General features: G+C 43.0%; 1 protein-coding gene across 4 annotated transcripts in view; it reads left to right on the plus strand.

The window, feature by feature from the left end:
• The first annotated feature begins 1,862 nt into the window (after positions 1 to 1,862).
• The window catches only part of APP (amyloid beta precursor protein), a 181,325-nt gene continuing 155,543 nt past the window's right edge, over positions 1,863 to 27,644 (plus strand). Inside the window, exon 1 of one of the 4 annotated variants that reach the window (XM_053933841.1) lies at positions 1,863 to 2,073. In XM_053933841.1, the coding sequence (XP_053789816.1) occupies positions 2,017 to 2,073 (57 nt within the window). In that variant the 5' untranslated portion in view covers positions 1,863 to 2,016. The remainder of the gene's footprint in view (positions 2,074 to 27,644) is intronic. The other 3 variants (XM_053933859.1, XM_053933838.1, XM_053933850.1) reach the window with 3 other exon arrangements.

Below are 27,644 nucleotides of genomic sequence, written 5' to 3' on the forward strand. Positions count from 1 at the left end.
TGAATGACCTCTATAAGCTTTAACAGGATGTTGCTTATTTGCAGCCATGGAGTTGCTTTTCCTCTGAGAAAAACGCCTGAGTTTAGAAGCCAACTGGTTAGAAAATGTGCATAGCAAATCCTTTGTAACCCCTCAAAGCCATGTGATCATTATCCTAAAAAGCAGAAAATGGTGTTAAATTATTACAGCCAAGCCTGCCATTGATACTGTTTAACTAATTTCAATGTACAGTTGTGTTGTTCTGAAACACTGGTGTGTTTCAGAAGCTCAGCTGTTATCTGCCTGTCAGAAATCTGTTAAATTCATCAAGTGTGACTCCAGAAATTCCCCAAAAGCCTCCATACATTGCCAGTTCATAAGCTTGTATGAGAAGATTCATATTTGTATGAGAACAGTCTTGTAAGGCCTGGCTGTAGGGGTGAAATGCACTACGGTCTCTCACTGCATGCTGTGGCCCACCTGGCTGGCAACCTGGGTTCCTCTCACCTGCAAAGCATCCTTCCACATCTGGACATAACCTTGGCCAAGAGTCTTAGTGAATTGCAGCTCTGACTTCAAGGGAAGATGAGTATGAGTGGCAGTGAGCACAATACTGGGCTTCTGTAGTGAGCCATACACCAAGGGCATGTCATAGAATCGGATCACAGATTCAGTTAGGTTGGAAAAGAACCCTAACATCATCAAGTTCAACCAATAACCCAGCACTACCAAGTCCATCACTGAACCATGTCCCTAAAGTGCCACAAAGTGCCATCCACCTTTTAAATACCTCCAGCATTCACAAGTCAATCAGTTCCCTGGGCAGCTTGATCCAGTCTAGATCTCCCCTGGTACAATTTGAGGCCATTTCCACTTATCCTATCACTTATTATGGGGGGAAGAGAGTGAGCCCTACCTCTCTGCAACCTTCCATTAGGTAGTTATAGAAAGTGAGACAATCTCTTCTAAGACTCCTTGTTTTCGAGGCTGAACACCCCAGGTTCCTTCAGCTGCTCTTCATCCCTGGTTCCTTCAGACTCATGCTCCAGATTTCTATCACCTGTCCCTCACACGGCTTGGTCGCAGGTCCCCGTTACAGGGTGGATCTATCAGCTGCTGTCTTGGGAGCCTTGGTGGGAGCAGAAATCTTGCCACAGAATGGATCTCTGTCACACTGAATTCTGGCTACAATAGCAGCTGTTTCAACATGAAGATCCTAATATTCACTTTCAAGTTCTTCTTACAGGTTTACTATACCAATTACAACCATGTTGTTCAGAGGGTGAGACGGTGAGATTACGTTGGCCTCCTGTTTGATGGTATTTGATGAAGTCCTACATTTTAATTTGTTTTTTTCCTTGTTCATCTGCCATAAGCCCTAGCTCTTCTGATGTTCCTGCCTATCTTTGTTATCATTGGTGTGTGTGGTGTGTCATGTGTGAAATGGCTGTGCTGACTCATCACCTCCACCTCGACGGGAACAGGAGATCCCAGGTTGGTGGGCAACCTTGCTGGGAAAGGCAGAGTGTGTTAAATAGCCTTTAAATCACACAACATGCTTAGATTTGGGTGTTTTTGTAAGCACCTTGCAAAGATGCGTTTCTGAACGCAGTGCCTCAGCGAGGGGGGACCGCGCATGGAGGCGTCCCGGTCCCTTGCAGACGCGGGCGGCGGATAGGCAGCACGGTGCCTTGGAGGAAGGTGATAGGTGGTACCCGAGTGGCCGAGGAGGGAACGGGAGCTGCTTCTGAGAACCACTGAGCGCAGGGTAGAGTCGGTCCGCCTACCCCGAGCCGCGGCCGTACCGCCCAGGCGCCGCCGCCAGGGGTCCCCGCAGGCCGGGCGGCCGCACCGCCCGCTCGGGGGCGGGCCGGGCCATCAGCTGACCGGCCCCGCCGCGCCGCTCCCGGAGCCGCCGCACATCAGTCGTTTTCCTCGGCAGCGGCACGGCCTCGAGGATTTATAGTCGGACCCCGTCGCGTCTCGCCGGACGGCATCCGTCCTTCCCCTCCTTCCTCCCCGTTCCCAGCCGCCGCGATGCTGCCCCACTTAGCCGTCCTGCTGTTGGCTGCCGGCGCCGCCCGGGCTCTAGAGGTAAATGGGGCAGGAAGCAGAGGGCGGGGGGCTTCCCGCCACCCTCTACCGCTTCTCCGAAGCTTTGTCTGTTCGCAGCCGTCCCCGCGGCGTGGGCTTGGCCGCGGCGGGGCAGGCGAGGGTTGCTTTCCTAGGGGTGTTCTATTCCTAGCTGCCGCCGCTCTCCCTTCGTCGAACAATAGGAGCGGCGAGCCGGGAGGTGGCGGAGGCGCCGGGGAGGGAGTGCGGCTGGGAACTCCCGGGGCTGGCGCCCCCGGCCCCGCTGCGCGTGTCCGGCTGCCGGGGCGCTGCCCCGTACGCCAGGGGCGCCGGTTCTGCTTTGGGGTTGGCTCCGCCGGGGACTCGGGTAGGGAAACTTTCCCCGGGAGCAGGCACGCCGCAGGCGGATGGCCCCGTGGCACACCCCGATGGGGTGGGGGCTAGGGGCGAGCGGCCAGGCTGCGAGCGGGCGACGCGAGGGCGTCTCCCCGGGAGGGAAGCGAAACCGGGCTGCGGAGCCGGTGGTATGCCCACATGGCGGGGAGCGGGCCGCGGGCGGCGCAGGTGTGCGGCACGGCGACCAGAGCTCCCCGCTGGCTGGTGCAGTGGCCCCGCGGGAAGGCGGTGCCCGGGGGGGGCGGTGGTCGGGGCCGGCCCGAGCCCCCCCGCGGGCTGGAGGCGCGGGAAGATGGCGCCTCTGCAGTGCAGCAGAGAGGAGGCGCCGACAGCCCGCGCCCCTCCGCCCCTGCCCGCCCTCTTTCCTTCCTTCCCCGGGGTGGCTCCGCCCGCCCCGGCCGGGCGGCACATCCTCGGGTCACTCCCTCTGGGTGGGGCGGGGGCTGGGGGTCTCCCGCGGCCACCCGTCCGGGGGGTGTGCGCGCACCGCAGTCGGTGTAGGGTGGGCTGGCAGAAAGCTTGGATCCCAGAGGAGGAGTTAGCACGGCTGGGTGTCGGTTCTTCCCCCGCCCTACCCCCTGCCAGATCTCAAAAAAGAAGGTGTGGGAGGGGTGAGTCACATCGAGGTCTCCTTCGCTCCCTGCTTGCTATACTTCTGCGTGAAGACTTCGGCTTCTGTCCTCCTCCTGTGTCAATTCCCCCTTCTTCTGCGGGGGGGCCAAGGACTGGGTGGGGGTGAGGTGGTTGGCAGTATTTAGCCTGATAGTAGAGACGGATGCTCGCGGTCCCCGCCCCCCCTTACCCAGGCATGGGGATGGGGGGGGGCATGGGGATGCAGGTCTGTGGCTCAGGTGCCCTTCCCGGGAGGAACCCCAGTATGCCATGACTAAAAGGAGACAGACCGCTTCATACCAGCCCTCCGTCCCTGCAGCCAAGGCTGCCAGCCACAGGCTCTTGCTTTGAGGCATGATCTTGCCAACATTGAGCAGGATGTATCAATTTGAGCAGTTCTGCAGATGCTCAGATGTTTAAAGCTTCCAGTTATAGCAATCGTTGGAGTTTAGTAGCTTCTTTCAACCGTTTCTTGTCTGAATGTAACAGAAGGAAATGTCTGCCTTGGGTATGTGGATTAAGTAAAAAATGAGATTTTATTATTGACACCATGCGTCAAGATAGACCATGGAAGGATGGATTTTTCTGTTGGCTATTTGTAGCCCTGGCCTTAATGATAGGTGTGTAGGTGTTGCCACTGCGAAGGTGTTAGAAGAAAGGAGGCTTGAATTTTGCACCAGAACTGTTCAGGAGGACTGAACGTATATGCTCAGAGACTTCTGCGATGGTGTCTGCCTTAGTGAGGGTCAGAATTTTGAGAGATATCCTCTGTCTGGAAACATTTACTGAAATGGGCACTGATATTTCTGCAGAAGCTTTTTGTCTGCTGTCGTTCCATGTGAATGTTTGAGGCTTGACATTTATTCCTTTTCTTTATGTTTGATGGTGAAGTAGGTTTTAACATCTGGTGTGGTAAGGTGTTTGTCAGTCTTGATTCTGTAAGGTTGATGTTTTGAGCAAGTCACTTGTTTTTATAACAGTAAAATATTTCGTAATAGAAATGGTGTGTGTGTATGTTCTGATCTTGAACTATCTTTTTATGCTAAAGGGTGAAATTTTTATGTTTGAATTATATTTTCTGTAGATCTCTTTTCTGAAATGAAATGTTTTTCCTGCTATTTTAACAAATACTTTCTGGAAAGCAGCAAAGAATCTCTGCTTTGTAGCGTACTTTTGCTTTGGGAAATGGTATAAGGAAGAGAAAAAGCAGGACCAAAACAAATTCTCTCTACATTACTCATGAAGAATTCCTTTCTAAAATTACAGGTAGATTAATAATGACTTAGCATCTTAAAAGGAAATATTCTGTAGTGATGTCCTAGTGATGCCACGGTTGCTTAGCATATTACTTTCTGACCCTCATGTGAATCATACTCATTGGCTGAGAGCTGTCATGGTTTGCGAAACTGCCATATTCTGCAGTGGCTATTTTTGCATTTAATCTTTTTCAGTAATTGTCTGGTTTTAGTAGATAAATGCAACAGACAGTAACTATCCTCATGAATTTGTGTGAATGGTCCCAGTTTATAAATAATTTCCTCTCATTAGCATACTGAGGTTTCTGCTATGTCTGTTTTACTCCCTGCTCTAGCTGCCTGTTTCTAAGCAAGACTCCTTTACCAGCAGACTGAAATAAAATTGTTAAGATATCGGTATCTCATAAGCTGGCCCTCAGAAAAAAGACAAAAAGGATGTTTCTTGACAGTGTCTTTCTTTAAACTGGGTAATGTATATAGGTTCTTATTTTTGTAATTTTGGCATTTTTTGTTTGTTTTTAGGAGAAGACCCCAAATATTTGTTTCTTCATTGCTTAGTTTCCTAGTAGATCCTTCAAGAAATGACATTTAAATGTGGGAGAGGGAACAATGCCTTTACTTTGCTTCTCTTACAGACTTTCAGTTCCTCTTTCAGTAGATTCTGTTCCCAAATTTCCCTGACAAAGGTTTGCATTTGTTGCAAGAACCCTTTTGCACTATTATTTAAGATGCTGACATGGGATGGGTGGCTGAGTGGGTCCATAGGACAGGCTCTCTGGGATCATCAGGATCCTTGGCAGTCAGGTAAACAAATGAGTGAGTAGAGAAAGGAAGCTTCTCCCTTGCTTTCTCATTTGTCTTTTGTTTGATTAATGATTAATAGACAATTTTGAGACTTCCATGCTCTTCAGATGCCTTTTCTGTGAAAAAAACATGATCAACTGGTGTGCTTCTTCACAAAACATGTATGAAAACCTGAGGAAGCTGACAAGGTCCTCATGCTTTTAAATTTTAATTTTTTTTCCCCATGAGCTGTTTGTGTGATAGATGTAAGCCATCTCCCTTACCCATTTTTAATTGATCAGTGCTGAATTATATAGGGCAAACCCACAAGAAGCATAGATCTCCTTTGGTTCTTCATGACTTGTGCTTTACATGTGTTTAATAAACTGTGAAGGATTAATAAGCAGTTTGATTTATACATTTTGTGAAGAAAAGGTATGACAATTTCTTTTAATTAGTAGTTCTTTTACAAAACAAAGCTTAGCAAAATAGCTGAAGAGTATAGTAACTTCATCTAATTGCATGACAAAATGACAGCTGTTTCTCTGAATAGAATAATTATTTTTAGTGATTCAGTAAAATAATTAGCACAAGCTGTTGGGTGTGGAGGCTTGACCAAGAAATTGGTAGATACCGTCACCTGAAGGAGGTCTCTGGTCTGACCCTGTGCCCAAAGCAGATCAGGCTGCGTGGGGCTTTCTGCAGTTGAGTCTTGAAAATGGGCTCTAAGGACAGAGCCTGTGCCACCTCTCTGCGTAGCCTGCCCCATCCACTGGTTGGTTCACCTGTGTTGGAATTCTCTAGGCTTAACTGACATCCTTAGTCCTGAATACTACCAATGATGTAATTTTGACATCTTCCAAAAAAGGCAAGCAATAACAAGAAGTTGAAAAAATTGTGTTTTGGTTTAATAAATAAAAATCATAATTGACGCGTGTCCATATATATGTATATATATATGTGTACATACATGTTGGGATATTGGGGGACACAAGACAGACGATGGACTTTGGACCTGGTTAACATAAGAGATTTGATAACAGGATGCCTTGGCAAAAACAAATGCAACTTTGAAAATTAGACCTAAATTGCAAGAAGATTCAATCAGACAGGTTTACTGGAAAAAGAAAATCCCATTAAACTCTGTGAGCAAGAGACTTGTATGCATAAGTTTGTGTATGTGATTTTAATCTAATCATTGTAGCACACATTACTAGTCTCCCTGAAATAGTATCTAAGCATTTGTATCCCACAGTAAAATCAGATTCTGATCACTGAATCAGTCTTCCCCGTCTCTCTCCATTGCCGACAATTGGTACCTCTTTGTGAGGAAATGAACCGGCATGACTGGTGGCGGTTGACGAGCCCCTGGAACTGATCGTGAGGGTGAGAGAACCACATCTGGGCCCACAATCACCTGTCTGCAGTAACTGACAGGTGAGCCAGGGGAAATAAAAAAAGAACTGAAAATGGGAAAGGAAATGTCCAAAGAGAGCGAAGTCTATGAAACCATGCTCGTCCTTCTGGACAAGCACGACTCCCTCATCCTAAAGGAGGACCTTAAGTCACTTTTACTCCCGTCCTGGAGAATACTTTTTAAGATGTTGAAAAAGCGAGAGCGGCCAGATGCTGCCGGCCCCCTACCCCGGTCTGTCTCTCCTCACTCTGACTCTCCCTGCCTGCTTGAAACTGGCACCTCTTGTGCTGAAGAGCAGCTACAGCCATTGACCTCGACCCTGCCCAGAGAAATGAAGGGAAGGCATCCTCATGGTTGTTAGCAGTTTGTATCGCTGACCGCTGCTCTAGCAGTGAGGAGGAGGGGAAGCCTTTCGATCCGGGACCGATAGATTCAGATTTATGAGACTGATCCATTCCCTCCTGATCCTCGTGAAAAATGGATGCAGCTATAGAAAAAGACCCTTAAGGAAGGGGACCCCCAAACTTGCGGGAAATCTCGGCATTTGAAAAAGGACTGTTTCCAAAAGGGGGAGGCCAGATCCAAAACTCCTGGTACTTGCCCTCGGTGCCGTAATCAGTGTCGGTCCAAGTATGATTTTGAAGGTTGTCCGATACCGAGAAACCGGAGCCGAAGCATGGAGTGGCACCACGCGAAGACACAGATGCCCCAGCCAATGCTTCAGAGTGGACTGCAACTGCTGCAAACCTCAGCCAAGCCACCACCCGAAGCAGCCTTCACTGGACCACAGGCAGCCCTGGTAGGACTGTCACCGACCAACCACCCCAGCACAGGAACGGACCTGGCAACCTCCAGCACAGGAACGTTGCTTGATTCATCTGTTCATTCAATTCCCACAGGAGTTTTCAGACTACCTGGACAATTCCCACAGGAGTTTTCAGACTACCTGGACAGTGTATACATACTTTGTTTGTTCTCCCTGGAGCTATTGACATGGACTCCCCAGCTACCCTGTATAGTCCCGGCCAGGAGCAATATAGCTCAACTTATACCCTTTCCTGCAGCACCCCTGTCTGCACGCCCAATAGCTGAACAGAGGGAGGGGGGGTTTGGTTCCACAGGAGTCCCAGTGATTTTATGGACACAACTGTATTACATCTGAGCATCCAATATGCCAATTCAAAGCGAGTCTGAAAGGCAGAGACATGCCTAACAGGACTCATGGATACAGGAGCCGATGTGACTGTTATCTCAAGAAGCCAATAGCACAATGATTGGTTTTGTGGGGGAGGGATGTGTTAACATGGGGGAATTTTTATGCATTCAGATTTTGTACAGGAGTAATTTGGGACACTCCACCCCCACAATGGTCCCTGGCTGAAGTGCCCCAGGTGCTTTCAAGCATTGGAAGGAGCAGCAACTAACAAAGGGACACTTAATACAGCTCTAAAGCCCTGAGGGACACCTAGCCCTGGTCAAACGGGTTATACTTTCCAGTTACTTGCCTTTTTTAACAATGTATTTTGTTGTGAATTTTTCGGTACATCTATTTAGTACTAAATATTTTTTTGTTTTAGCTTTCGTGTTTATATCCCATTACTCTTACTAAGCCAAACACTACATCTATCCTACAAGGCAATCTTTAAAGCTGCTGCAGGGGGTGTGGCCCCCCTGCCTGGCACCAGCCAGTGTTGAGATTTACCTTCCAATTTTAGTAACTTGTGATTTGTGATTTTTAACAGGATTGTTACTAGAAAAATTCAAAGGTGTTGGTATAGAGGTGGTCTCTTTTTACATATTAGTAACATAGCAAAACGACATAGTTCACTAAGATGTTTAGTTCGCTAACATAGTTCACTAAATTCAAGATTCTTTATCTCACATCCTAGACAAACCTGAACTTTATCTGTAGTGATTTTTTGAGGCTTAACTCCACTGTCAGCTTTATTAAATGCTTGCTTTTTACTCCACAGTTCTAGCAAGATAATTTTATTGTAAAGGTTTCAGTACAGTTGTTTACTTGCATGTTGTTTATTTTGATGTTTAACTGTTATATGACAAATTTTCAGTGACCTTTTTGTAATAATAGTTTAAATAAGTTAATTCTTGTTAAGATTGATTTTCGTTTAGTCTCAGTGATGTTAACTTTAAGTTCTTCTAGAGATACTTTATTAAAGTTGAGTTTTAGTGAACTGATTTTAAGTTTTGTTGAAGTATACCTGTTTGAATTATAAGTTATAATTCCTTTGTTATACAAGTGAATGACATAAAGTCTGAATGAATTTTTGTCACAATTTGGTCATTTAAATTACAAGATAACACTATTTTGTTATAGAAATCAGAACAATTTTTGCTATTTTCTTTTTTATAAGTAATACTGAAGAATGAGAAACCATTCCATATTATGACCATTATTAGCTATGAGTTATTTAATGCTTTCCTTTTTACTTTTTTGCTTTAATGTCATATATGCATAAATGTCTAGGAGAATATAATCTCAATTTTTTGAGACAGTTTCTACTGATATATTAGTAATCCTGATTATGCTGTTAATCTTATAATGTGAATTCACTGACCATTTTATAGCAGGCATTACTTTATTCATTTGCTATTTGTCTAAGGACCATTGACTAACTAACAGTAAATGAAAAAGCCAGCTACTTTACAAACATTCACTTATTGTTGTATAGCTATTTATAAAACATATATTATTTTTCTAACTACTATGTTTCTAAAATATATTAAAAAGACTCTTCCAGTGAAAAGGCTGGACCCTGGCCAAGTCCTGGGCTTAACTAGTAGAGAAAATTTTCTGCACCAAAATTATATTCAAGTAATTTTGACTTACCAAATTTGGACCTATAATAGCTAAACCTCCTTTTAAGGTGAACTTGGAAATCTTACCTGGGAATTATTTTCCAAGCCCTCACTTTAAAAAATAAAGCTTGCCAATTACTACAGACTCTAAGTAATAGTACAATATTTAAGAAATTGATAATTTATTGTTTTAAACCACCATTTTATTTTTCAAATGCTACTAATTGTATCTATTATCTGATTTATTTTTACTTAGTATAAGTTTATTGTTTTATTACATATTGTTATACTTCATGTTCGTATTCATAATGAGAAATACACATGTTATTAAAAAACAAAAAATTAGGTGGGAATATAGCTCCTCCAGAGCTTTACACTAATAGTCCACAAAAAAATTAGGGGGACTATAGCTCCTCCAGAATTTTACACTAATATTTACACTAAAAATTTTTGAAAGCAAACCAAATCATATCAAATTGGATCCTTTACCCTCCTGAAACGCCCTTGGTGGAACCCCAAGAATTAGAATTCCTGGGTTCTGTGAAACTGGATTTTTGTGTTAATTTTAAATACATGGGAAGGAATCACTCTTAAAATGTTTCTCCCTGTCACCATGTGTATAAGAATCAAACTTTTTGGTACAATTACACTTTTGGCAGCCTTTCTAAATCCAGTAATGTGGCTGCCATCAGGAATGTTTTTAGTTTATAGAGATCAAGCCTGAGCCTTTTAATGGCTGGAGTTTTTAACAAAAAGATTCTTTTTAGGATAGGTATGTGATAATTTTAATAATAATTGTATTAATCATGATACCTTTCAGTGTGTGCAGAGATTAATAAGGCCATCAAAAGAGTATTTTTGGCTGAAAGGAAAGGGGGAGATGTTGGTATACTAGGGGTCACAAGACAGATGATGGACTTTGGACCTGGTTAACATAAGAGATTTGATAACAGGATGCCTTGGCAAAAGCAAATGGAACTTTGAAAATTAGACCTAGATTGCAAGAAGATTCAATCAGACAGATTTAGCGGAAAAAGAAAATCCCATTAAACTCTGTGAGCAAGAGATATTGTTATATGCTTAAGTTTGTGTATGTGATTTTAATCTAATCATTGTAGCACACATTACTAGTCTCCCTGAAATAGTATCTAAGCATTTGTATCCCACAGTAAAATCAGATTCTGATCACCGAATCGGTCTTCCCTGTCTCTCTCCATCGCAGACACATACAAATAATGCATTGAAACACCTTATGTATCAAGATAATGTATGCAAATATATTTAATGCCTGAACATATTTGCATATATAATGTGTTACATTTAACATTGCTATATGTATACATTTGTATCTTATTAGTGCATAGAGTGTATTAAACCAGGAGACATTTACATCATTTACATACCTCCTTACATCAAGGCAATGAAGAGACGAAGACTGTTGTTCATAAAAATGTAATTGGGTTTATATATCATAATATGTTCATTGAAGTTGTTAGGTGAGATGTCTGGTGTGGTTTTAACAAGTAAGTCTAGAGCTGTGTTTTATTGGATTTAAATTCCAGGGACTTAGAAAAAATTCCTGTGGTTTAAGAAGATTAAAAGTAAAGCAAATTGAAAAAAATACCCAATGAGGACTTTATGTAAGCTTGGCTAGCTCTTAGAATGTGCTCTTGTGATGAGAGTTTACAACAGTTGCTGCCAGGCTGAGGAATGCCAGGAGCAATGTTGACAGCAGGCTTGAGCCTGGAATAATTTGGAATCAAAGGACTTTTAAGAGAAGTTAAACTTTCACTCAGACCTGTTTTTTGCTTAAAACTGAATGCAGTCTGATGAGTCCTCATTCTCACAACCTGATCTGGAGTCTGCCTGCCTTCCCTTAACTTTCCTTCAACCTATAGCTGAGGTTTTGAAAACACATTTTCTGCCCTCTTTAGAGATAAGAGCCACCTGACAATATCAGCCAGAAACGACTGTGTGTCTTTGAGTCTTAAGCCCTAAATAAGTCACTTTTCTGCCCTTGATTTTAATATGATATTGGTTCTGAAACCTAGGGTTTTTTTCTTCATTTAGACCAAAAAACTGTTAGAGAGCTACCTGATTATTAAATCTTGATGTAAATTCCAAAGCTTTCCAGATGCCTCCAGTCACCAAAAATATTTATCTTTCCATGTGAAAATTTACTCACAGAACAAAAGAGAAACAAAATAGATGTGGATAATGGCCTCTTAAAGGAGATCAATTTGAATTAGAGCAAATTAATGTTTGCATGTATCTATATATATGAATGCCACACGTCAAGCTCCTTGCTGTATGGAGGATATAGGATTGTTTTGATTCTGCCCTTTCTAGCAAAACAATGATTCAAGTAATTAAAACCCAAAAATTTAATGTGATAGAAATTAGGGTAAGGGCCAGTACACTCTAAGGTTGTAATCAGTGCAGGGGCTTGCAAAACATGCTTTCCAGGTGACAAGCACAACTTGGGGTGTGAAAGTAAAGATGTTCAAATAAGTCATGTTTTTTAGAAGGGTGGAAAACCGTACAGCAGCTACTGACAGTAAGGACACCACTGTTACGTGGTTGTGTGCTGCAGGTTTCTTGCCCTGCATTGATTAACAGAAACAGGGCTGAGCAGTAGGTGTGGATGTTGCTGGTTTCTTTACTGGAGCTCCCAGTGTAACAACTTAGTGAGTGTTCTGACTTGCACATCTGGGCAGTGGGACTTCTGGCTTTGTTTTCTTGATAGTCTTCCCAGCAAGTTCAAGAGAACTTCATCCTCTCTTGGGGATTGAGTATTAAATGGTAAATAATTATAGATTGAGGCTTTCCAAAAGAAGTAAAGCTTCTGTCCAAGTGATGGCATTCCATGCATTAAAAAACCTTACATATCAAGATAATTTATGCAAATATATTAAACCCCTGAACATATTTGCATTTATAATGTGTTACATTTAACATTACTATATGTATATATCTGTATATCATTCAGATGTAACTACCATGGCCAAGCTTTAAACAGAGAAGCACATGAGCCAGAGTGCTTTGTGGTTTTGCAGTCTAGCTGTTCTTTCCAAACAGTAGTTTACCCCTGGTTGGCAACTGAGCACACTCAGGACCTGGCTGAAAAGAGCTGCTTCTCCAGTGGCCACCACTGTGTAAGTGCTCTGTGACCCATCTCTAGGCTGGTTTTACAATTTGTGCTGTGCTAAAAGGAACGAGCTGGACATTTTTTGGTAGGTGGTAATTTTCTGGCAAACATTTCAGAGACCCGAGTTGGAAACTGGCCACAACAGTCGGGCTGGTCCATCGAAAAGAGCAGGCAGCTTCTTTGGGGAAGAGAGCAACCTCCAAAACCACATTTATGGAAGTTTGTGCAATGACATTTAAGTAAGGTGTTGGCTCCTTTGCTGGCTCCTAAGGGGTTGGCTCTGGTGACTTGCAGCAGGGCATGAAAGTTTTTTCATATATTAACCTTCTTGAGTGTCTCGTTGTTAAAACTTAGTGTCAAGTCACTGCAAAAAGGCAGAAATTTCCAAGGAAGTACATTCAGGGGTGGATGACTCCACTCAGTTCCCACTGACCCATTTGGAGCTAATCCAGATAGGAATTCTCTGTTGTTCTTCTGGTCTCATAATTCCCCAGAGCAGAGTTTACATATTCAAGCACGGCAGGTAACATATGACAGGAATGGGGCAAAACTGGTTTTGCCTGTTAGTAAAAACATTCTAAAGTGGTTCCTTTTCAGAGCAGGCTACCACAGTGATCCAGTATGACAATTTGGGTGATTTACAAAATCTGTTTGGATTACAATTAATCAAAGAAAGCACATATTTAATAGGTTCGATGTGGGGAGGTTGGTAAATTTCCTATATTTTTGTGGAACTGTATTAATACTGGACTTCAAGGTTTCTGAAACTATGAAACAGGAGTTAACACATATACAGCTTAAATTTAGGTAATACAGTTAATTGATTCCAGTAGAGTTGAAGTATACCATTAACTTGTGGTGAAAGTGAAAATTGCCACCTCATACTCCTGCAACAGTTAGAATTAGTGTCCAATGGACACACACATTAAAAAACATAGAGATGGGGCAGGATTCTGGAGTTGTTTCCAATCTCCTTGTCATACTATTGCATTGTCTTTGTGCCTACAGCAAACCTTCTCTTACCTTATCAGCACAACTTTAAAGTAGAGATTGCTCATTCTGAAGATTTAACCCTGTAATACTGATTTTTCTCTAAGTTATGGTCTCTGGAAAGGGGAGAGTTTTTTCCCGTGGTCAGATACCATAATGCTGTTTTGTGACAAACGAGTAATGGCTAAGTTGTTCTCTTGTCTATGCTCAGTTATGTAAATTTATTTGTAGCTGCAGTTTTGGATCTGAAATACAGAATCCTGAACTGATAGAATTATTGCATTCTGCATTCTCATCATTCAAATGTAACTACAAGCTATTTGATCCCTATGCATTATCTGAAAACAAGAAGAGGTAGATTTTGTTGAAATACTGTTGTTAAAGGTTTGATTTCACAGTAGTTATTTTTTTAAAGCTCCTCATGAACTAAGTCATGGCTTCTAGTTTTGTTTTTTCCCTTGGAAAAACCTCTCTTTAGTATACATCCCATATAATGTGTACATATATGTTTCCATATAAACAATGGAAAATACAACATTATTAGGGGAAGGTAAATTGAGAAAGGAAAGAAAATGCAATAAAAAGGTTGTGGCTTTAAAAAAGCATTCATTATTTTGGGGGTTTTCTTTTGTTTTTCTTTAAAGGTGTTGTAAACTTAAATACACTAAATATTGATTGATTGTTGTCTAATTGTTGAATACTTTCCAGTATGGAAATGTGTGGGGTTTGTGCATGCATAGTATTAGTGAACATCTAGACCTGTCACATGCATTAAGCTGTTGGGTTCTTATGAAGTTTGTTTGATACTTTTTTGCAACTCTGCTATGTGTGCCTTGTCTGTCCTCTGCCCAGTTCTCTTAGTTATGAAGTGGAATAAAATTGCTTTGAATGACTCATCTTGCAGCATCATGATTTCATTGTTTCTTTTGCCAGTTCTGTCCTGAGTTCCATTATGTCTTAAAAGGATGATGATGCTGAAGTTGTTTAAGAACAAGCTTTTTAAATTGAGAATTTTGGAACTCCAAATTATCTTTCTTTCAGTGTTACTTTTCTCCTAGTGCTTGATTGCCAGAAATTTGCAGAGGACAATTTGTCTATAATCTCAACATGCAGATTTATCATGAGGATGTCAGCTTTACTTCATTTTAAAAAAAGACAAAACAAAATGAAACAACAAAAAACACCCCAAATTAAAGTTTAATATTTAAATTTTATGCAAAAGGGTTAGAAGGGGAATTACAAAGCCTAAAAGACCAAATAAGAGGCCCAGAAACACAAACATGAGTGAGAGGATTGTGAAGTCTTCTGAAGGGACCTAAACACTGGCAGTTTCTTTCACTTTTGTTCAGATTTGTTTTTCTACTTTGGCATAGTCTTCCTTTATTCTCGTAGTGGTAATACAAGTTGTCAGGATTTTTTTCCCTTTTCCCTGCCAGCCATAGCATCTGAAAAGCCAGTTTCTACTTTTCCATGTTCAGAGTGTTCTTCCTAGTTGTGGTCACATCTCTGAGCAGTGGAAGTGGAGTGATTCACCTTTCCCTGCCAGTCTCCTTGGAATCCAGGCTGAAGCAGTATTTCTGACAAAAGTCAGCACTTGCCTGCATGGGTTTTATTTGGTGAATGGTGAGGATGAGATGGGTGGGTGGGAGAGGGGCAGATGCCATTCCTGTTGTGCCATGAGGGAAGGAGGATTGCTGGCTTGCCCTGGCTATCTTCATAACATCCCTGATCAGGAGGTGCTCATTTGGTCAGGGGAGCTGATGCTTTTCTGAAGGTGTTTGCAAGAAAATCCAGTGAACAGCTGAGCCTGGAGACAAAAGTGTAATTGTTGATGAATAGCAGAGTAAAATTAAATCAGAGCATTTTACTTTGAAATCAGTCTAAACCATTTCTAAAAGCATAGTTAAATGAGATTTAGGCCTTGTCAATGTGGTGGTTTTGCATGGGAGGCACTCACGGAAGTGATGCAAATAGGAGCCGCTAGCAGTTTCCTTCATGTCTGACAAAAAAACAATCAGTAATTAGCTTTGAAAATTGACAATCTGTTAAACCACAGAGAAAGGTGGTATGCCTCTGTGAACTCCGATGCTAAAACCGAAAAATCCCGGGAATTCTGCCTTTTTTTTTTGCGTCTGAGAGCAGGTAACTCAGTCGGCCCGGCCCTCCTGTCTTGGCCGGGCCGGGTCGCTCCGGGTGGGCTCTGCCGTGGGGCTGGGCCCCAGCAGCTGGCGGGCAGCTGGAGGAGAGGCTGCTAACATCTGGCCACTGCTAAGCCCTACCCATCCTGAGCCGGGTCTGCTGGGCCCCAGGAGCAGACGGGACCAGGCTGGCTCAGCCAAGACTCTGCCACCATTGGGGTTCACCCACAACCACTAGGCAGGGGAAGGAGAAGCCATCGGGAGCCCCCACCAGCGTGCTGGCTGCTGAGTTCTGGCCTGGCTGCTGAGATCCTAGGCACTGCCCCAACCCAGCTGCAGTGTGCACAGTTCCTGCCACAGTTCCTGAGCCTGGCCAGGCTCACTCTATTCTTTCTTAGGTGATGGCAACGGGTAAAAGTCAATCAGGGGATGTGTTTCCCTCTTCCTCAGCTAGGGCATTTGTCTAGACTCCTCTACTGTGTTCAGTTTTTGATTTATAGTCCTTTTTATCTCCTAAAAATACTCCCATGATCCTAAGGGTTTTTTATTTGCATGTTAGTTCCAGAATGGCAGCGTGGGGGGGTGGGAGGCCAGTTATCTCCAGGTCACCATCTGCAGGCCTTGGGCGACATATTAACTCTTTCAGTGCTTCAGTCCTCCCTCGAGTGAGAGAAAAGGATAACATGCAGGCATGTAGAGAAGCAACATGAAGACACCAAGGTCAGTGAAGAAGTCAAGTCCCAGATAGGAGGGATGAGGAGGGGACTCCTCTCCCATAAGTGAACTGCAGAAAGACTATTCTAGAAGTGATAAACTGACTGAATTGTTTCTGTGCATTGTGAGTAGGAAAGAAAAGGTAGGGGGAGGATAAGTGTTCTTAAAGTTCTATTCTGATTCTTCTTATTTTTTTTTTAGTAACTGTTACTAAAGCTCTCTTTATATCCTTTTAAGTTTTGAGCCTGCTTTGCCTTCCTCGTAATCCTATCTCACAGCAGGAAATAAGTATGTGCTAGTGGGTGCACTGGCATTTGGCCAGCACCACATTAATTGCTGCATTGGCCAGGAAATCTCAAATTGACGAACGAAAACCACTACACAAAATTAGTGTTTCTGCCCAGTTTTGAACTGAGACCGTCACAGTCAAACACCTTTAGATTAATTCATAACTTTCTTGGGGTAATTTTATGATGGTACTTTATTCCCAGAAATGATTTATGCCCAGATTTATGCCCAGAAATTCCCAGTTCATCTTTAAGATGAACCAGGGGACAGGGCCGGAGCCTAGGAATGCAGGGCGCAGGCTCTGTTCAATCTCTTTCTCTCTGGTGTGCTCCAGACAGCCTGGAAGCTGTACTGGGAGGTCCCCTCAGTGTGTTTCTTTTTGCTTTGTTTTGGGTTTTTGTTTGTTTTGGCTTTTTGTTTGTTTGTTTTAATTTATATATTGTTTTTTGGGTTTTCTTTTCTCTACTGCACTGTTTTTGGCTTGGCTTTTCTTTTTGGCCCCTCTGGGGAGCCAGTGGGGGGACCACCCTAAACCCAAGACCTCTGAGGAGCTGAACCAACACAATAAAGGATATTAAACTCCACCAACTTTGCCTGCTGTGAGGAGAAGACCCACACCAGAAATCTGACAGGTTCCCAACTGCTGTGTGAACTCTTTTTTCTCCTCCCTTCCCAGATGGAGAAAGTTTTAGTTAATCTGTCACTTGAAAGAAAGCTTTGAAGTAACAAATAGCTGTTATGTACTCCTTTTATGAGCAGAGAGAGAAAATGTGACTTATAAAGTGCTGTTGACTTGTGAGACTCAACAGTAGTGGATGGAAGCCTTGAGTTTTCTGTTGTTGCTGTAAAACTGGTGTTTGACACTGAGTCTGATAATCAGTCAAGTGACCGCCTCCTTTTTAGGGGGGATGTTGGGGCCTGGAGCCTATGTTGAGTAATGCGGCCTGGGGTCCCAGGGGTCCATCCGGCCCCCCGGGCAGCCGCTGCCGTGGGTGTCCTGGATAGCGCTGTGCTGATTTGGCTCAGCCTGTCTGAGTCCCTCGGGCTAGCTCCCAGCCACAGGCAACTTAGCGAGCAACTCTGGAGTGCTTTCAGCTCTGGTTAATTCAGCTCTTAGTGATTTCAGCTCATTGCTTGCTATGTGCCTCGGCAGACTCAGGGATGGAGGGAGGAGAAGCCTGTATGGAGTTCCGCAGCGGTGCCTTTTATTGGCAGCTCCTGCGAAGGTTTCCAGTGACGGCTCTTCTGCCGAACTGGGCAGAGATGGGGGTTGATATAGGGTACCAGGGTGTTGGAAATTGTCCAATGGCCAGGGTTGAGGAGAGCATGACCTATAGCCTTACAGAGAGATAACAAGGGTCTGAGGGTGGAAGAGGGGCTGCTTTGGTCCACTCATCATGACTCTGCATTTCTTATCTTAGGCGAGTGATTGCCATGGAGGCCTTGCAGGGCCTCTGCCTGCTACAGTTGAGAGTAGGCCATCCTCTCTGAGAAGGGCATAGGGAAGGGAGAACTGGGGCAGCAGTTGGTGTCTCTGATGGATAGAAGTAATTTAAAAAGAAAAAAATTAATTCCAAGTCTGGAGGTTAAACCAGGTGAGAAGAGTAATCTAATTTATCAAAATGAAGACTCTGAAAAGTGCCTTATTTGCCTCCTCAAAGAAGAAACACCAGGCAAGGAAAGGCATGCCAAGTATCCTATCTGAAAGGCTTTGCAGATGGAAACTGGGGACATGTTTTTGGCAGTAGAGGCTTGGGACAAGCTGAAAAGATAGATTTTTTTGCCTTCAGATGTGAAGACTGCAGAACTAATTTTCCAAGGAGGTAAATACAAGATGGCTTCATCATTGTAAACAGGAGAAATGTAATAATAACCTGTAATGTGGAAGAGGTTAGATCAAATTTCTCTGTTCTAATTATGGAATTTGAATTCTGTTTGCACCAGCTACTCCCAATACTCCCAATGCCTTAACCACACACCCTGAGGGGAATACATTGCTGTCTAGTCATACCTATTTTGTAGACAATAAGACTGGTTGGAAATACAATATAAATGATTTTGTTGTTGATTTCAGGATATTGAAGCAATACGCAGAATAAATAGACTCTACAACCTGAGGTAGTTTTGAAGTGGGTATATATGTCAGCACCTAGCACAAGTGAGACACCTCTCTGAAAACTTGTGCCCTGAGCCTTGGTCTGACCCACACCTTTATTCACAAAGGTGTTCCATATGCAATACATTACACAACCTCTCCATGCATATTCAACCCCTGGCCCTGCCTGTCCTCGCCTCTCCTGCTAAATAGGTCCATGCCCTTCTAGGCATGCGTGGTTTGCTGTGGTGGTCCTGCGGGGGTCTCTGATGGTCTCTTGAGGCTGAAGATTGTGGTCTTCCTCATGATTGAACTTTTGAACTTTTCTCCTTTGCGCGTGCGCTTTTGGTCCTTTGGTGCTTATCTGAGTACGTCTGTCAGTCTTGATGGGCTTGGAGACAGAGGAGCCCCTTTATCATCTGGGTTCTTTGCATCTCTTGATATTGTTCTTTATGCAAGAAGCTTTTAGAAATTTGCATTTTCCTATGCCCTTTGTACCATGGCAGAGGTGTTTTAAGTAAAAGGTTAAAATTCAACACATAATTTTACAAGCTAAAATTTAAATGCTTAATTAATTTTGTTAACTCAAGTTAACTCCAAAAATCTCTATTTCAATATGAGATTTGCTGCTATCAAAATATGATTAAGCCTTAAACTTGATGTTTTTATTTTTTAAGCCTGTTGTGAGCAAGTGTTTTCTTTGAAAAACTGGTTATTGTAGTTTGGGATTTCACATATAAAAATGCAATAACATTTGCAGAACTAATAAAGGAGACAGTTGGAAAGTGTTTTTTCTTGGTGTTGAATTGTGATAAAATGTGAGTGATAAGTTTTCTGAACCCTTTGAAAGATTTTGTTTCAGCAGGACTGGTAAAAAACTAAAGATCCTGTTGGGTCATGCTTAGCAAGTTTCCACTGTTTGCACTTATGGTTGTTTTTGCTCCATGCATTCAGCCCTGCTCCTTGGCTCTTCAAAACAGAAATTTTCAAGAAGGAAAGAAACAGTTTTTAATAAATTGGTTCACATCAACAGATGAGGAGTACTTAATGCATTTTCGCATTGTCTCATTTTTAGATGACTGAGTCTGCAGAGAAAAAAAACCCTTGTGGGGAAGATCACTAAATAATGTGGTTAGGAGCATTAGCTCCTGTGTTCTGTGACAGCTGAGGCTGGTGTACAAGGCCACAGGAGCCTTTGGGGAATACTGTGTTTAAACTGGAGCACAGGCTTTGTTTATCCATTACTTTTTGCTTTTTAATACCAGAGAATAGTTCCAGAGAAATCTGCAAGTTAAATTTTGGTGTGATACCATTGCCTTGGCTGCCATCAGATGCCATTACTCTTTCCCTGGAATTAGGCTTCTGGCAAGGTGTAAGCTTGTCCAGGGGGCTGAAAGAAAACTGAAGTAATTGGGTGTCGGCACCACTCCATCAGAGTATTGTTTGTTTTGTTTCTATTGTGCTTGTCCAGAGTCTTAAGATTTGCTTTGAATTCTTGCCTTTATTTGCCCTTTGCAGAAGTGTGGGTGGGGAGACCTCCCAGGATCTCTGTCCCCTTGCCAAGCTGTGTGGTTCTGGTGCTGCTCCTCTGAGATTCTCCTGCCTGTCTGGGCTGATGGGTTGCCAGGATCCATCACACCAGGTGCAGCGGGGCTTGTGAATGTCTTCTACACCAATGAAAAATCCTGTTCTCACTTACTGTGCAGTCAGTAAACTCATAATTCTTGTGAGATTTGTTTTATTTTCAGTGTTGTCTTTTTTGCTGTTCAGCTTCTTTTATCTTGCTCTAGCAGTTTTAATTCTTATTTCAGGAGCAACAATGCAATTTAAAGTTCATTTAGAAAAAAAAATCAACAACATCCACCCCAAAAAAGCACCATTCCCACCCCCACTTCTCACTCTAGTCATCTTTGAGAAAGATTGTGTCTCTGGTTTTTGTGACTTTTGTTTCTTGACTGTTTTCTGTCACTCAAAGACTGCTTTTGGTCATGTCAGCAGTCAAGTTACTGGTTTGTCTGAAGGTGATCTTCAAGGGTAGGAAAATGGAAGATTTTACTTGCTGCTCTGTGGCAGGTGGTGTAATAACCAGAATTGAATAGTTTTCCCAAGTTGATGAGAAGAGACAATAAACAACTTAATGAGTGTCTTTGGAAAGCTAGTGATTCTCTTGTAAGAATCAAGGGGAAGAATAGAGAGAAAGCCTTATAATTCCAAATTAATCTTTATGTGGTTTAGCATTACCTAATTTAAAACCCTATAGATTTTGGGCATGTGTACCTTGCAGATTCATCCTTTGGCTTTATTTTGATGAACAATATATGTCATAGGATACAAAGTTTTCTTTCTAAGTCAGGTGGTACAGAAATCTAGAACTGGTGTGGGCTTTTTTGAGTCAAAGTATTCAGAAGAGAAACGGGGAATATGTTGAGTCAACTGTTCCCATTACTTCAATTACATATTGTTACTGGATATCAAATATCAAGCCCTGGGATTGACTGACAGGGGCTTTTCCCAATCAGATCTCTTATGAATCTGCAAGCGTTTCACTGGCTAGATCCCTAGATTCTGAGGGGATGTGGAGTTCAGACCAATGAGAATATCCAGACCGGGTCTTTCAAAATATCCTTTATTAAGGTGGGGGGAATGTGTAGAAGATAAATCTCTCTGTTGTCACATGAACATCTCCAGGTAAGTTGTGTCTTTGTCTCCTTGCCCCTCACCCCCTCCACCCGCAACCTAACACATGGTGACCTCTAAAGTGATTTGGGATCAGCCATAGCCTTGTACAGAGCAGAGGAGACAGATGGCATAATAGCTGGTTTTTGGTCTAGAACCGGATTAATTAACAGCCTGAGAGCTGGGAATCAAGATAAAGCCCGGACTACAGGACATCAGAGCCTGGATCAGTGCTTGGAACCAGAGACAGCCTGAGAGCTGGGAACAGTGTAAAAGTGGGAACGGTGTAAAAACTGGACTTCTGCTGAAAAAGCGGGACTCACTGGCTAGACAGTGGCAAAACAAACCCTTGGCAGACAGCAGAAAGTACTGCGAGGCTTTAAAAACCTGTTTTGTGGACTAAAATTACAACCAAGACCATGGGAGCTTGGATATCAGGACCAGAAAACACTGTGATAAAGGTACTGACTTTTTTCTTTCAAAAAAGAGGTTGTTTTTCCCCCGGGGAGAGAGGAAACCCCAGCAGATTGCCAGCATTATCCCGGGAGCTGGCGAGATGGATTGCGAAATCAAACCACATGGAGAGATGGCAGCCACCACAGCCCCCCTTCTCTGAGATGCCCTGCACCCTCCCCAGGCTGCAGTAATCACTGTGCAGCCACTTTGGGCTACCATATCGCTTACCCAGGTGGGCACACCATGCCGCCCTGCTCGGGGAGAACAGGCCACGTCGTGGGTGCTTCTGCTGCCCCCCCGGAGCTGCTGTGCCATGCGGCTGCTCCGACTCCTCCCGGGACCGGGAGAAACCCGTGGCAATTGCTCCACGTGGTCGATGGGATCCCCCCCACACCCTTCTCGGCCGGCCCGGCAGCACCCCTAATCCAGCTGATGTCCCAGGGAGGGGACATGGAGCCTCCATGGAGCCTGGCTGCACCTCCGGAGGGAGCAGCCCCATCACCCAGCCTGCCTCGAAAGAAGGTTGCAGAACTCAGAAGCAAAGCGTGGGAGAAGCCTTTGCAGCGTCCTGCTCGGGAAAAGGCAGTGTAGGGAGACAGGCGGGGTGTGGTACCGCAGGGGCACAGACGGTAGAGTCTGCCCAAAGAGACGGAGTCGGACACACGGGTTGCATGTCTCACAGCAGCTGAGGTCAAGACACACTGTCACCCAGACAAGCAAGAAGCCGGCAGCTGCTTGCAATGGAAAACAAAAAAGCAAACAGACACTAACTTTCCTTCCTTACAAAGCATTACAAGCACGTTACGTCCTGATAAATCGAGGTTTTCATGGGGCAAAAGCTCTAATAAAGACACTGAAAGGTTGCCATACAAAAGTTATGATAATGTACAACTGTTTGTAAAATATGCATTAAAACTCATGGTGCAATATTCATTATGGGTGTTTGCATTTGTTAGAACCAAAATTAACAAGCCCATGATCAGTAAGGTGTTATATTTCTGCCTCAGACTATTAATTCTGTGTATCAGGGAAACATCAATGTGTGTATTATGTATTTTTTAATACTCCTGGTAATTATTGTTGCATTGTTTCAAGAAGGATGGGTAAGATCTAGGGGATATCCGCTAAGATACCCGTATAAAAATTAATTGATCATAGGCAAATTTCAGTTGCAAAGTTCTTCAACTGAAGTTTTGCCACTTGTCATAATTTTAAAAAATTGAAAGTAAATTATAAAATTGTGTATGTTTCTGTTTTTATTTTTACTTTTACAGAACCCTTGGTAGTTCCCTCTTCAATATACTGTAAAAGTATTATTGAAACTTCCCATACTGAGTCTCCCGTTTTTTGGTGCCCAGAATAGTAACTGTTGATCTTTTTGCTTTTGGTATTAGCAGGTTTATGTACAAGATGGTTATGAATTTGTACTTGCAGAACGAAGTCAATAATGCAGTTCTGCAGCTTGTGTTGTTTTGATTAGGTACTTAGAAATGCTTATCATAATTGCTGGATCACTGGCACTCACAACACACAGCTGGGGTTTTTAGGAAAGTGCTCACTTAGAGCATATCACAGGAGTGTTGGAAAAATATTTTTTTTAAATATAGCTAAAAATGCAGTGATAATGAAAGAGATTGTCATTTAGAATAGGAGTGCTTCATCTCAGTGTCCCCTCAATTTTCAGTAAACCTTTTAGTTTTGTAGTTGGTTTCCTTGCTAATGCAAGGCATATTATGACTTGTGTGAAGAAACATTTGGTATACATACAGGTTTATTTATTTTTAACAAAAACATATGCTTTTGTGTAATGGTGGAAGATACTGGGTTTTTTTTTTATTTGTTTGTTTTTCTGCATGTAGGTTGTTAGATCCATATACTACATAAATCCCTAACACCTTCCTCCACTGACACATTTAATAGTTGGAGTTATCTGCAAAACTAATTTTGAGTTAAGAAATGGGTTTGGTTGCCTGAAACCGTTTGAAATATGTAGCCCAGTTGTACTTGAAGGTACACATACAGCAAATACTTTATTAATGCTGGTTTAGCAGACACACACATGTCTCTGTGTGGATTTCTGTCCCCAGTTAATAATGGGAGGCCATGAGAAAGGTGAATTAAAATTACATGCTTTGCTTGCAATGATTATCCGTAGGTATGCTGATGCTGCCTAAGTGCCCCCATTGGCTTTGAGGGTAGAAAGTCTTACAGACTTATATTTGGTCTTGTGCTTAGTGTGTCCCCTACACCATCACTGCTGTGCCCCCCACCTCTGCTTGTTGGCCTCTGCCACCCTCCTTCACTCATCCTTGAAGCTGCAGTGCCAGACATGGGGTTCAGCTGCATGTGATGGTTCTCTTCCAGAAGCACCTCTTCTGAGTCCTCTGCTTGGATGATGTTTGCCATCCTGCTTTAAGTTTTTCTTTACGATAGCATGTGGGTGTGTTTGACACGGGTTGTTGTTTTCCCTTCTCTGTGTGCGAGCACATATAGTTCCTACACAGATGATTTTTCTGAGATGTCAGAAGGAAAAAAATTTTCTCTGAATGAAATTTAGCTCTTGAGATGATTTTCTGGAATGGGGGGAGCAAGTGTGTGTTGATGCCCTTGTCTCCTGGGGAAGTCATGGCAGACCAAAGAGTATAGGCTCTGGGAAGTCACTACAGTTCTCCTATTAGCCACATCTTTTTGTCAGCTTTGCCCGTACGTTTATGAAGTGAGGCACTTGTTTTGAACAGTTATGGCTTTGAGAGATATACCCCTCCTCTGTCCTGGAACTGATACCAGTTCTGAATGAGTTTATGCTTCAAGTCAGTGATGGTTGGTCTGTCAGCAGGTTCAATAGGTCAGTGGACTATTTCTAGTAACTGCCAAAGTAAATGAGGAAAAAAGACCAGCTTAAAAAAGCCTAGCCTTTCTGGGCTAGGATGTACATTTTGTACACCTATTTTTAGAACCTCTTGGAACGTGAACTGGAAGTAGTCATGCTGGGTTTTGTTTGGCTGTGTGGCATGTGCTGCTATCAGTTGATAAATCCCAGTGAAAAAGCCTGTTAAGCTTTGAAGGGGAAAGTATCACAGTGAAGCCTTGAAGGGGAAGATAGCACTGTGAGCATAGAGAATAGAACAGGTTGATGTTGTGGTACGAGGAGGATTGGTACAGTGCTTTGGTTTCAAGAAACTGTTGCAGCCTTACTTTGAGTCCTGTGTTCAGCTTTGGGCACCCCAATATAAGAAAGATCTAAAGCTGTGTGAGAGAATCCAGAGAAGGGCTGTGAAGATGGTGGAGGGCCTGGAGAGGGAACCATATGAGAAACAGCTGAGGGCACTTGATCTGTTCAGCCTGGAGAAGAAGAGACTGAGCAGAGGCCTCACTGCAGTCAACAGCTTCCTCAGGAGGGGAAGATCACTTCTCTATGGTGACCAGTGACAGGGCCCGAGGGAATGGCTGGAGTTTCAAGGGAAGTTTCAGTTGGATTTTAAGAAAAGGTTTTTCACCCAGAAGTGGTTGGGCATTGGAACACACTCGTCAAGAAAGTGGTCATTGCCCCAAGGCTGCCAGAGTTCAAGAAGCATTGGGACAATGCTCTTGGACATGGTGGGCTTATTTGGCCTGTTCTTTGCAGGGACAGTAGTTGTACTTGGATTATTCTACGATTTGGTGCTTCCTTTTGTTTAAAGTTGGTTGCTTTATGCTGTGCTGATACTGGCATTTATATTCAAATCAGAAAAGCATGTGTGAGGAGAAGGTGCTGGTGCTCTGGGCTTTAGCTGTACTGCAGAGTGCTTGGAATGACATCTTCTACAGTGGAACTCAACTAGATAATGTTCTCTAGGAACACATCTGAAACATGCTGGCCTCTCACAGGTGCCAGCGGCACATAACTGGACTAATCCTGATTGGAAATGAAGCTCACTGAGGAGTGGTGGAAATATTTCTGCTGTGCATGTCCTTTCTAATGCAGTTGTAGCTGCAGAGGTAATGGGAGGGCCAATGCCTAACAGCAGTGACAGCTTGTAGGGATACTCTGTTTGTCTAAGGCAGTGTACCTGCAACACTGTAGTCAGAAACGTACCATGAGTGCTAAAAGAAAAATGTATCAAATTCCTTTGGAAATTTCTTTTTGACGGGTTGGTTATTGTAAGGAGGTGCTGGCTCTCCTGTTTCCCAGTGTTATCTGTCCAATAAAGGCCCTGGGTAGGCTGTCGCCATGGTCAGAACCTGTGGTTGGACACCACTGGCTTTGTGCTAAGGCTCTAAATAAAGGGGTGAGTATATAAATAGTGTTTGCAAAGAGAGAAGTTCAGCTTGAAGAGAGTGTTGATATTCTTTTTCTTTTTCATCACTCCCCTTTTTATAGGGTGTAATGGTATGCAGCCATTTTGGGAAGACTGACTAAAGCAATCCATATCTCTTACAAAGCACTTAGTGACTCTGTGTAATTTGGGCACGGTCACATCCGCTGTTGCAAATGAAAATGTGCTAAGCTGGGCAGTGTGTGTGTCTGGAACCCAGGCGCCCCAAGCATCCCTTCTGAGCATTCGGGCCTTTGAGACTGTTGCTTAAAGGAGCAGTGCGAGAGCAAGGAACAGTTCCCTGCTTTGGGGTAGCTGTTGCATTCTCTTCTGGCTGTGAAGTGGGTGTTTTAAGGATGTAGTTTGTGTATAATGATTGAATGTAGGCTATAGCTGGCAAAGCTTGATGCCTGACCTGCGTCTGTGGGTGTGATTTTGGTTGGGTTTTTGTTTCTGATTTTTTTTTTTTTAATTCCTAGGTGCTGAGTACTTATAATCTAATGAAATTCAGAGAAATTATTACTTCAGACATGGAGAGTAGGTCAAATTTTCTTGTGTGGTTTGTTTTTAGTGAAGATCCTGAACGGCTTTATAGATGTCAAAATAAAAGGACCCTTGCTAAAAGCAGTAATGATCATAGAGGATAAATATGAAATAGGTGAAATACAAGTCTAAAATGGCACTGCAGGCTGTTGAGGTAGCAGACTGTGTGTGCTTGTATGTTGTGTATGCATGTTAATGCTAATTATGATTAGCTGTGTAGTGCCTGTCTGAGGAGAGAGTCAGATGGACAGGGTTCATTAGTACCTCTGAATTTGTATTTGCTTGAGTAGAAAATGTAAGCTTGGGGTTGTCTTAGACTGCTTTCCTTTTTAATAAATAGTGTATTAAATTCATCCACTAATATTATGCTAAAGTTTACCTCTAGAGTAACAGAATGAAAGATGTAGTGTAGCAGGTTGGGCAATACTGAGGTCTGACTTTATTTCCTTTGATTGTGTCTGCACAAGCAAATGTGATGTCAGCTCCCTGGCATCAGGCAAAATTGCAATAGTGACAGTGCATGTGTAGGGTTGAACACTCCAGCTCCTGGTGATAAACCAAACAAACAAAACCATCTCTAGAAAATGAAAGTGTTAGACAATTAGAAAAATAAATAGAAGCCACTCTGACACTTTTATATAGGTCAGTAAAGACTTCAAAGAATGTATCTGTGTTTTCATGCTCTTTTGCTGAAAGTTGTGATGCTGATAAATTACTTTATTATCCAATACTTCCTTCTTCTTCACTGAGCACCTGAATTATTTTTCAGCTTTCATCTTTTATTTCTTCATAAGAATAATATAGTTAGGTTTAGCAGCAGAGTTCAGATGTTATGCTTGAGTTGAGGTAGTTCTTAATAATTTTTTTATAAGAAACACCTATTTATAATTAATTTATGGTCAAATACTCAGGTGACTTGCAGAAAGGCTAATGCTCTAGCATCATGTATTTTTCAGAATTTTTATCAG

This window comes from Vidua chalybeata, chromosome 2 (assembly GCF_026979565.1).
Source record: "Vidua chalybeata isolate OUT-0048 chromosome 2, bVidCha1 merged haplotype, whole genome shotgun sequence".
Taxonomy (NCBI): domain Eukaryota; kingdom Metazoa; phylum Chordata; class Aves; order Passeriformes; family Viduidae; genus Vidua; species Vidua chalybeata.